The 12557-nt window shown below is 39.9% G+C and overlaps 2 protein-coding genes across 3 annotated transcripts in view; one reads left to right on the top strand and one right to left on the bottom strand.

The window, feature by feature from the left end:
* LOC126108485 (ankyrin-3-like) overlaps window positions 1-12557 on the top strand; it is a 512755-nt gene that overhangs the window by 140268 nt on the left and 359930 nt on the right. The gene's annotated exons all lie outside the window — the stretch shown is intronic.
* Window positions 1-12557, bottom strand: part of LOC126108482 (uncharacterized) — a 95599-nt gene that overhangs the window by 16537 nt on the left and 66505 nt on the right. For both annotated transcript variants that reach the window (XM_049913737.1, XM_049913738.1), the window contains one exon: window positions 4146-4394. In XM_049913737.1, coding sequence (XP_049769694.1) covers window positions 4146-4394 — 249 coding nt within the window. The remainder of the gene's footprint in view (window positions 1-4145; window positions 4395-12557) is intronic.

Here is a 12557-nt window from a genome sequence, read left to right as displayed (position 1 = left end):
GGTAAAATATTCTGGAGGTAAAATAGTCCCCCATTCCGATCTACGGGCAGGGACTACTCAAGAGGATGTTGTTATCAGAAGAAAGAAAACGGATGTTCTACGGATCAGAGTGTGGAATGTCAGATCCCTTGATCGGGCAGGTAGATTAGAAAATTTAAGAAGGGAAATAGATAGGTTAAAGTTAGATATAGTTGGAATTAGTGAACTTTGGTAGCAGGAGGAACAAGACTTCTGGTCAGGTGAATACAAGGCTATAAATTCAAAATCAACAAAATCAAATAGAGGTAATGCAGTAGTGGGTTTAATAAGGAATAAAAAAAATAGGAATGCGGGTAAGCTACTACAAACAGCATAGTGAAGGCATTATTGTGGCTAAGACACACACGAAGCCCCTGCTTACTACAGTGGTACAAGTTTATATGCCAACTAGCTCTGCAGATGAGGAAGAAATTGATTAAATGTATTATGAGAAAAAAGAATTATTCAGATAGTGAAGTGAGACGAAAATTTAATAGTCATGGGTGACTGGAGGGGTGAGGGGGCGAGGAAAAGGGAGTGAAGGAAACATAGTAGGTGAATATGAATTGGGCATAAGAAATGAAAGAGGAAGCTGTCCAGTAGGATTTTGCACAGAGCATAACTTAATCATAGCTAACACTCGGTTCAAGAATCATGAAAGAAGGTTGCATACATGGAAGAAGCCTGGAGATGCTAGAAGGTATCAGATAGATTATACAATGGTAAGACAGAAATTTAGGAACCAGGTTTTAAATTGTAAGGCATTTCCAGGGGCAGATGTGGACTCTGACCACAATCTATTGGTTATGAACTGTAGATTAAAACTGAAGAAACTGCAAAAAGGTGCGAATTTAAGGAGATGGGACCTGGATAAACTGAAAGAACCAGAGGCTGTACAGAGTTTCAGGGAGAGCATTAGGGAATGATTGACAAGAATGGGGGAAAGAAATACAGTAGAAGAAGAATGGGTAGCTCTGAGGGATGAAGTAGTGAAGGCTGCACAGTATCAAATAGGTAAAAAGACAAGGGCTGGTAGAAATCCTTGGGTAACAGAAGAAATATTGAATTTAATTGATGAAAGGAGAAAATATAAAAATGCAGTAAATGATGCAGACAAAAAGGAATACAAATGTCTCAAAAATGAGATCGACAGGAAGTGCAAAAGTGCTAAGCAGGAATGGATAGGGGACTAATGTAAGGATGTAGAGGCATTTATCACTAGGGGTAAGATAGATACTGCCAACAGGAAAATTAAAGAAACCTTTGGAGAAAAGAGAACCACTTGTATGAATATCAAGAGCTCAGATGGAGAACCAGTTCTAATCAATGAAGGGAAAGTAGAAAGAGTATATAGAGCGTCTATACAGGGGTAATGTACTTGAAGGCGATATTATGGAAATGGAAGAGGATGCAGAGGAAGATGAAATGGGAGATACGATACTGCGTGAAGAATTTGACAAAAGTACTGAAAGACCTGTCGAAACAAGGCCTCAGGAGTGGTCAACATTCCATTAGAGCTACTAATAGCCTTGGGAGAGTCAGCCCTGACGAAAAACCATCTGGTGAGCAAGATGTGTGAGACAGATGAAATACCCTCAGACTTCAAGAAGAATATAATAATTCCAATCCCAAAGAAAGCAGGTGTTCACAGGTGTGAAAATTACCGAACTATCAGCTCGTCATGGCTGCAAAGTACTAACACGAATTCCTTACAGACAAACGGAAAAACTGGTAGAAGCCGACTTTGGGGAAGATCAGTTTCGATTCCGTAGAAATGTTTGAACACGCGAGGCAATACTGATCCTATTACTAATCTTAGAAGATTAGTTAAGGAAAGAGGAACTTTAACAAATAATAATAAAATACAATAATAATAATAAATTGAAGACAAAGTCTGATATCTGACCTCAGCTTCAATCATGACAATGGGGTGACTAAAACTACTAAAACAGAGAAAAGCATACGATTAAATAAAACGTGCTCATTTCAACGTATACATTATGATATGAATGACACTTACGTAAAATTCTAGGTAAATAATTGCAGATAATTCACAAATGAGAGCGACTTATTAATTCTGCGCCTCCTTTATGCAAATAAGTATCAATATGGCTAACTGTGGAGCCACACAAAATATTACATCCTTCTAGGACAACAAATGACATAAGAGTGCTGATGCCTACTGGCTGCAACAAGAGAACGGTGTTAATTCCAATGTTTTGCTTTCTCTCGTCTTAAAAAAATCGATACATATAATCTAAGTTCAGTAAATTAAATATTGTCTTTGCTCGAGTACAAATGGTTCCTTAAAAAACCTACGTTTCTAGTATTTGTCGACTTAGATAAAACTTTTGACAATGTTGACTGGAATACTCTCTTTCAAATTCTGAAGGTGGCAGGGGTAAAATACAGGGAGCAAAAGGCTATTTACAATTTGTATAGATACCAGATGGCAGTTATAAGAGTCGAGAGGCATGAAAGGGAAGCAGTGGTTGGGAAGGGGGTGAGGCAGGTTTGTAGCCTCTCCGCGAAGTTATTCAATCTGTATAATGAGCAAGCAGTAAAGGAAACAAAAGAAACATTCGGAGTAGGTATTAAAATCCATGGAGAAGAAATAAAAACTTTGAGATTCGCCGATGACATAGTAATTCTGTCAGGAACAGCAAAGGACTTGCAAGAGCAGCTGAAAGGAATGGACAGTGTCTTGAAACGACGATATAAGATAAACATTAACAAAAGCAAAATGAAGATAATGGAATGTAGTCTAATTAAATCAGGTGATGCTGAGGGAATTAGATTAGGAAATGAGACACTTAAAGTAGTAAAGGAGTTTTGCTATTTGGAGAGCAGAATAACTGATGATGGTCGAAGTAGAGAGGATATAAGATGTAGACTGGCAATGGCAAGGAAAGTGTTTCTGAAGAAGAGAAATTAGTTAACTTCCAGTATAGATTTAAGTGTCAGGAAGTCGTTTCTGAAAGTATTTGTATGGAGTGTAGCCATGTATGGAAGTGAAACATGGATGATAAGTAGTTTGGACAAGAAGAGAATAGAAGCTTTTGAAATGTGGTGCTACAGAAGAATGCTGGAGCTTAGACGGGTAGATCACATAACTAATGAGGCGGTATTGAATGGAATTGGGGAGAAGAGGAGTTTGTGGCACAACTTGAATAGAAGAAGGGATTGGTTGGTAGTACATGTTTCGAGGCATCAAGGGATCACAAATTTAGTGTTGGAGGGCAGCGTGGAGGGTAAAAATCGTAGAGGGAGACCACAAGATGAATACCCTAAGCAGATTCAGAAGGACGTAGGTCGCAGTAGGTACTGGGAGATGAAGCTTGCACAGCACTGAGTAGCATGGACAGCTGCATCAAACCAGTCTCAGGACTGAAGACCACAACAACAGCAACAACAACTCAAGAGAAAGAGCTTCAAAAATTGAGAAAGTCCATGCTGCACTAGCACATCTCTGGACATTATGAAAGCAGCTATTCCGCTTGGCAGTGATTATCAAGACTTGCTGTATGTCATTCCTGAGGGATATTTTGCCAAATTCTGTCTAATTGGCATGTTAGATAGTCAAAATCCTGTGCCGGTTGGAGGGACCTGTCCATAATGCTCCAAATGTTCTCAACTGGGGAGAGGTCTGGCAACCTTGCTGGCCATGGTATGGTCTGGCAGTTTCCAGAAAAAGTTGAAAATACAGATTACTTCGACCAAAACATTTCATATTCTTCAAACTATGCATTTTGTAGAATTACACCCCTTCCCCCTCAGGTGGATTTATGTCATTTAATAAGGCCTGGAGGATTTGTATGTAAGATTGATTGTACTGAATCTGTGGCACTATCTTCCAGTGTTGTATCTGACAAAAACAGGATTGGAAAAAGAGAATCCTGAGACCACAGATTTCTCAGAAGTCACCTTATTAACTGACATAAATTCAGTTGATGAGAGGGTTTAGTTATCCGAAACGTGTAGTGTGAAAAACAAGAAATGCGACTGCTTACAGTAATTTGTACTTTCAATTTACATACATATGAGGGGCACAGCTTAGCCTTACCATATTTTTCTAGAATCAAGAAGAAAAAAAGAAGGAATCAGAATCCAGGTTGTTAAACACTCACACTTCGGTCTCACTATCATCACTCTCGGTAGCGAGTGCGTCCGAAGAGATTTCCAGCCCCCCTGGGTCAATCCGGAGCGACGGGTCAGGTGACAGCGACACGTTCTGAGGGACGAGGCTCAGGTCACCAATCGTCAATGACTCGTCGCCCACCTCAGATGCCTCACCGTCTTCCGAGTCCAAAGAGTTCTCCGATACTTCGGCTACATCCTCCAACTTGGGAGCTTTTATGAACTCGTTGTTCTCACACCTGTGGACAACAGTGGAGTCACACAACAAAGACATGCAGTACACACCAAAAATTTGGCAATTAAATGGCACATATGAAACATAATCCGATAAACATAGAGCTAATTCGTACAGGGTGAGCTATAGAGGAAATATGAACAGTAGCATGTCTATCTACATGGTCACCCTCAAAAAAAATATGTTATCCTAGTGCTACCATTTTCTTGCATTTCCAACACTGCTGGAAGTTATTCATATCTAGGGCAAACAGGTGTTGGTCAATCAAACACATCTCCTCTTTAACAACAGCTTTCTACTCTGTTAAGCTTTGGGGTTTGTTGAATAGGAACACACTATCAAATACCCAAGCAGTGCACAAGTTTTGTCACATTTGTGGCCACAGCATATGACTGAAATGAGAAATGAGGCGACCAGCAACTGAACAGGACACATTCACTGTGATGAGATGTCACACCGTCATGCTGAAAATACAGACTCTACGTAATTCTGACAGGAGAATGTATTAAGCATGCATACACAATGTTTGGACTCTATTGTCACAATTATGCCGGCATCCTCGGAAAAATAAGGCCTAAGTACACTGACAGCAGCTAGGGCACACCACACCTGGCACACCTGGGGAGTGGAGATGTCTTTCAAGTACTACACAAAGCTGTTCAGGGGCCCAAAAACAGTAGTTCTGTCTGTTAAGTAACCCAAACATACATCTTATCAATTATCTACACTATTAAACAGCTAACTCACTTCATAGTGCATGGTTCCAGTTTCAGGTTGCTTATCTAATGGCTTCCAAGGTCAGCAAAAATTTGATTTCCCGTATTCTAAGTAATTATAACCGAAATTTAGAACTTTAAATGCTATTATACTCCACTCATTAAGAGCTATATTTTTATGTTACAATTTTAAGGGTAAGACACATATTACAGTAAGAAACACAGTAAGAAAGTGTGTGTGTCTTGACGTACTGTAACACAAGGTGCAAAAACTACCCATATTCATTCAGTATTTGAGAATAACTTCCATCGAAGTTTACACATGTTTTCAAACCTATATGAAACTTTTTTTTGGATGAAACACTACCCCCCCCCCCCCCAAAAAAAAAGAATAGGATAAAATTTTATCATTTACTACATTTTCAATTTTGAGACAGTAAAACTTTGCATGAGGCATAAAATTGTAATTTATTACTTCTTGAAACTTCCCAGCAGATTAAAACTGTGTGCCGGATCGAGACTCGAACTCGGGACCTTTGCCTTTCGCGGGCAAATGCTCTACCAACTGAGCTACCCAAGCACGACTCACGCTCCGTCCTCACAGCTTTTACTTCTGCCAGTACCTCGTCTCCTACATTCCAAACTTAACAGAAACTTCTGTTAAGCACACACTCCGCTGCAGAGTGAAAATCTCATTCTATTACTTCTTTATTACTAACTCTATTCATACCACACTTCATAGACACTATGGACAATAGCACTGAAAGTACCTGCAAAATTACGTCACTGTATGACTCTTAGTTCACAAGATACGACCTCATCAGTATTAAGATGTTTGTTTATTGCTTCTGTCCACACAAATCAAAGAAAAACTTTTCCTTTCAAGCAACATACACAATACCCACTACAAAACAAACAAATAAAGTGCATTGCACATGAGAACCAATGCAGTTAAAGGAATCATTAGCTTCTAACGACACTTTTTTCGAAAAAGTATATAATGAAAGTGTCAGCAATTTTTTTTTCACACTCTTTGCAAATGGCAAGAGTAACAACCCACTGTCATCATTCCATTTGGAAAGGGCCAATAAATAGTTTTCGCGACTCACGAAGCTTTACTGCATGTAATGAAAAACTTTCTAATCTGCAGAATGCCTGTGACAGGGAAAGTAAAATGATATTTGTTGCTGTTGTATAGCAATAGTCTTTGCAGAAGACTACCACTCAAATAAACACACAAATCATTAATGATTAAGGAAAACAGGCTCAAAAATTACAAAAATCATAACAGTATCAGCTCATACAGGTCTCACAATTCATTTTCCAATAAGACTGCAATTTCAGTTACAAATCAAGTGGCATACTGGAAAATCAAAGTTGCGAATCAGATGAACTGTATTAACGATTTTCACAGCTGAATGCATGAGACCCTGTTTTCGCATTCTACATTTATATCTGCTGTAGTCTGCACATCACTGTGAGATGCATGGCAGAGGATATTTCAGATTGTAGCAGATATTATGGTTTTGCCCCATTCCACTCACTTGTGGAGTGCGGGAAGAATGACTCCACAAATGCCTCTGTCCGTGTGTTGTGTTTAGTCTCATCTCATCTTATTGTACCTGTAGCATTAACTGTATGGGGCAGTAGAATATTCCGAGATTCACCACTTAATACTGGTACTCAAAAGTTTGCAAGCAGGCTTCACAGAATAGTTTGTCTGCCTTCAGGCACTGCCCAGTTCTTGTATTTCACTATTCCTGTCACTGGTCAAACAAACCTGTGATGATGATGATCGGTTTGTGGAGCGCTCAACTGCACGATTATCAGAGCCCGTACAAATTCCCAATCTTTACTCAGTGCAATCTAGCCACTTTCATGAATGATGATGAAATGATGAGGACAACACAAACACTCAGTTCCCAGACAGAGAAAATCCCCAAACCTGCCTGGAATCGAACCAGGGACCTGTGATCCAGAGGCGGCAATGCTAGCCACTAGACCACAAGCTGCGGACTCTAACAAACCTGTGACCGTTAGCATTGCCCTTCTTTGTAAACTGCAACACTCCCTGTCAGTGATATTTGGTCTGTGTCCTGCACACTTGAGCAATATTCCAGGAAGGGTCACACAAGTGTTTTGTAAACTGTTCCTTTGTAGACTGACTACATTTCCCTTATATTCTAGCAATAAATCGCAATCTGCCACCTGATTTACTTACAAATGCGCCTTTTCCATTTCATACCCCTAACAAATTACACCTAATATAGATGCAAAGGTGACCACTTCCAACTGTGACTCACTGATATTGTAGTCATGGGTTATTACATTTTATGAGTGCACAAATTTACATTTCTAGTCATCAAAGGAAACAGCCACTCTTTGCACCACTTTAAAATCTTATTAAGATAGGACTGAATACTCGTGAAGATTTTTTCACGCAGTACTGCATTACACGTAACTACTCGCTCTCGTAGTGTGAGCAGCCCGTTAGCTTGCAAAGGCAGGGAATGGACCAGATCCAGGCCAAATTCACACGGTGGACTGGTTCACTGGCTGGCCTGCATATGGTCTTTAGGGAGGTTCCCATAATTACTTAGGCAAATTCTGGGCTGGTCCAAAACTACCACCCCAAAGAGTACAATACAAAAATGGCCGAATATGATAACACACAGAAAAAAGATTACACAATTCATGCACAGATGGCACATAAGACTTCTATTCCTCAGGTTACTTGGAGGACCGTGGCATCAGAAGGGCATCTGGCTATAGGATTAAATATTGAAATAAAAATTCACCAAATCCTGAAAATGCAGACTCCATAATAGATGGGACAAACACTAGAAGGAGGAGGAGGAGGAGGAGGAGGAGGAAGACTGCGGTGTAGCTAACTGCACTGTCTGCAAAAAGTCTTTGGTGGCCAGTAATATAGTTTGTCAGGTTGTTATTACACAACAGTCCCAAAACACATGCCTGGGGTGCACCTGAGGTTACTTTTATTTCTGTCGCTGAAGCTCCATCTCAGATAACTTGCTGTGTCCTCCCGGCCACAAAATCCTCAATCCAGTCATAAATTTTGTTTTATATTCATATGATGATTTGGGGAGCAAAATAACTGATGATGGTCGAAGTAGAGAGGATATAAAATGTAGACTGGCAATGTCAAGGAAAGCGTTTCTGAAGAAGAGGAATTTGTTAACATCGAGTATAGATTTAAGTGTCCGGAAGTTGTTTCTGAAAGTATTTGTATGGAGTGTAGCCGTGTATGGAAGTGAAACATGGACGATAAATAGTTTGGACAAGAGAATAGAAGCTTTTGAAATGTGGTGCTACAGAAGAATGCTGAAGATTAAATGGGTAGATCACATAACTAATGAGGAGTTATTGAATAGGGTTGGGGAGAAGAGGAGTTTGTGGCACAACTTGACACGAAGAACGGATCGGTTGGTAGGACATGTTCTGAGGCATCAATCAAGGGATCACCAATTTAGTATTGGAGTGCAGTGTGGAGGGTAAAAATTGTAGAGGGAGACCAAAAGATAAATACACTAAACAGATTCAGAAGAATGTAGGTAGCAGTACGTATTGGGAGATGAAGAAGCTTGCACAGGATAGAGTAGCATGGAGAGCTGCATCAAACCAGTCTCAGGACTGAAGACAAAGACAACAACAACAACAACAACAACAACAACAACCACCCATATGATCCTACTGTTGTTTATAAATGCTGGTTTGGTACCACATCAAATGATTTTGGGAAGACAAGGATTATTGCACAACCCGCCTGTCTAAGATTAGTGGCTTTCAGGATGTCATAAGAGAAAAACACAAGTTGGATTTGGACAATCAATCAACATTTTTGGACTAAATATCAGTTGGCTTGGAGGGGTCTTTCTGTTCAAAACACCTCACTATCATTGAGCAATTGATTGTGATTTATACTTTTGTTTTCACAGTATTCCATTTCATAATAATTACTGCTGAAATTGCAATAGTGGTGGAAAATAAACTGTAATACAAATCTACATGTCATCAATTATAAAATTCTGTGACATTCCAAAATCCAACTGCACACATATAACAACAAAATGGGAGAGAAGTTTAACTATTTCACAGAAATTGTTCAGATAGCTCAGATGGAAAGCACTGACATCATAGCCTGAACCCTTAACACTATGTCGGGAAGTCTAAACTAACTATAGTGTCTGAGTGTCTCTAATATTGTATCACCAGGTACATCAAACACAAGTAGCAGCAACTTCGTTACATTATTTGTGTTTCTTTCTGGTCCATGTATTTTTGCATGTAATACGTGTTATGTTAATACGGCTGAGCACGTGCAATATTTGAAGAGAAATGTTTCTTAATTTGATTACCAACAAATAGAAGCGCTGCAAAGGGTGTGGTAAAATACTACAGGAACTACCAACAAAAAAATATGCTATAAACTAGCCATCTAGATCCGCGCGACCGCTATGGTCGCAGGCTCGAATCCTGCCTTGGGCACGGATGTGTGTGATGTCCTTAGGTTAGTTAGGTTTAAGTAGTTCCAAGTTCTAGGGAACTAAAATTCGACAATTTATTTACCGATAACTAGTTTTCGTCCTAACTCCATCTTCGCATAATTGAATAATTTTCTTCTGAAAATGGTTTGTTTCTATCTTAAAGAGAAGGTGGTCCCCATACAAAACTGCACAGAGCACAAATTGCGAGATGTCTGCCATTTTGAAGTATAAGGCAGGCACACAGTTTCTACTTTGTGCTGTTTTACATAGAGATTTCCTCTGTCTTCAAGAGAGAATAGTAAAATTGGCATAAGTATTCGGCAGTCTGAAGGTAAACTTGTACACAAAACTGTGGGCTTTGCAGGCCACCATGGAGAAAATAAATTATGATTTTATTTCGTGTCATATACAGGGTCTAGCAACAACCAGTAACCCCACTCTTTCAGGAATTAAACTCTAACTTATAAAACAGCTTCAAACATCCCATTACGTTACAAATAGCTCATGTGTTAATCATTTGACGTTGAGCATATAAGTGGGGAAACATTTTGCAAATGTTTCAAATTATACTTAGTTTTTCGGAAGTCGCTAGGTGCTCTCAAATAAAATACACAGTTTTTAACTGTAATATAGACAATGCTGTTTACAGTGTTTAATGGCCCTCACGTTGTCACCAGTGGAGAGTGAAATGAGATGTCACGAAGACAATAGATTTGATAAATTGATTTCTTTATTCCAGCCCTCGGCCATAATACATCAGGAAAAACTTAGTGAGGCATCCAGCCACCTCTCATGCTGACGCCCAACATTGCTCACAGTGCAAGGAGTGGGGCCTAGTGTGGCGCCACTCGAATGCCACTGTCAGCAAAGTCTCTGGCCACGACCACGTTGACAGTGCGGCAGCACAGCTGACAATGGCCGTGAACTCTGGGGAGCGGTCAGCTCGCTCGTTACAGGTTGCCCTGTCTCGTGCTCAAACAGCAGACCTGAGCTGCATTCTGGGATGTCTCCCCAGGTGTCGCAAGCTTGCAGTGTAGGCTGTGATACTGAGACGACAATCATTTAGTACAAGAACTGCTGAGTCTTATATGCTCGAGACTATGTTCATTTAAGGCTTAAGGCATGTACTCTAAATACGTCCGTGGTGGCAAATGAGGAAAAGCTTCCATTGTTCCGTCAGCATATTGCAGTGTTGGCTGTCCTTATACCATGCCAAACTGGATCTGCTTCGCAACACCAGTCGGCCATGTTTTGCTTTGCAATGCATAACGCTCTTGCACATCTGTGGCTGGCTCTGTTGCAACTCACTTCCGCTCTGGCATATTATTTGACCAAATATGGTCGATATGCTACAACAGCAACATCACTTTTAACAACGTATTGGTTATAACAGCTGAATCTACTTGTCTCGTCTAAATCCTATGAAAATGATATAGTGTAAGCTCTCAATCCACTTTGCAGATTATCTGCTTTGGTGATTAAGTTGCTGAAAATTTTCCTTTTACCTGGGAGTGGACGCCGGTGAAAGCCGGTGTCATGTTATGACATGACTGTAGTACACAATGTGTTGCTCAAGCACGTCAAGTGCCAAATTATATTGTTGCGATCGATACTGTAGTTTTTCTGAGAATGCTGTATTGATTCGCGGAATCTGGCACTGATTTACTACATGTATGAACCAATAATCTGTGATATTTGGAAAAATAAAGACAAAATAATTCAATTTTCTAACAGTTCTGACTCATCTATAGGTTTGCCAAAGTGGAAGACTATGAAAACGTCTACGTATGCAAAACTGGATAAAGCTGTGTTAGAATGGTTCCAGCAGAAAAGAGCACAGGGCACACAAGAATCTGGCTCAAGATTTACCAAATAGGCTCAGTTTTTCTTCCAAACCTTGGGGACTGAAGGAGATTTTAATGCATCTTCTGGCTGGCTAACAAGATTTCAACAGCTTTACAATATATGGGAGATTGTGTTCTGAGGAGAAAGGTTAAGAGCAGATAATAAAGCTCCTTCTGAATTTTGTAGATTTACAGGAATTTATTGCACCAGAAAATTTAGAGCTGGAGCCAATATACAACACAGACGAAACTGGGTCATTTTGGAAATGTCTACTGACAAAGACTTTAGCTCGAGACAGAGTGTAGTGCACACAGTTATAAACTGAGTACTGTAAGGGCAAGATAACTGGGTCATGTTGTGCTAAGGTTACAGGATCATACTGGTATAAAGTTGAGTGTGTTGAAATAGTTAAAGCTAAAAAATGACATTGTTTCAGAGCAAAAGAAATGCACAATTTACCTGTCCATTATTTTCACCAGAAAGGAGCCTGGATGGACCACACAATATTTCAGACGTGGCTCCATAACTGATTTGTGCCATGGAGCATTTAACACTGGAGTGTCTACCTGCAAGGACACTGCACTACTGGACAGTGCAGCAGTGCATCTGAATGAAGAAGAAATCTGCTACGAAAGTTTACTGATGAGATCAGCAATCTTCAAACATTCTGGAAACAATTGACTGCGCTAGATGCAATTTATGAAGTGTCTCAGACAAAGCAATCAACCAGGATTGAACAATCAACGACGACCAAGTCATAGAAAAACACTAATCTCAAACTTGATAGAATCAGTTATTCTGGCGACAAATAAGACAGCTCATTAGCAACATTAGCTGTTGTTTTGGAAAGTATTCCAGGGTGCGAAACTTTTAATAAAGAGAATATTTCTGGACGGTTTGATATGGCATGCACTGAGCCGGGTCATCGGAGCTCAAGTGTTGGCGCTATTGCTCAGAGAATACAAGGGAAAGCCAAGAAGGTGAATGAGAGTGGAAAATAACAACATTCCTTTAATTCCAAAAATAATAATCGGTCATGCATCAGCATTTCAATGGGCCGAAGAGTTTCTGGACTACTTGGAACAGCAAGAAGATGCTTCC

This window comes from Schistocerca cancellata, chromosome 11, assembly GCF_023864275.1.
Source record: "Schistocerca cancellata isolate TAMUIC-IGC-003103 chromosome 11, iqSchCanc2.1, whole genome shotgun sequence".
In the NCBI taxonomy this organism is placed as follows: Eukaryota; Metazoa; Arthropoda; class Insecta; order Orthoptera; family Acrididae; genus Schistocerca; species Schistocerca cancellata.
This window is presented reverse-complemented; position numbering and strand designations above follow the sequence as displayed.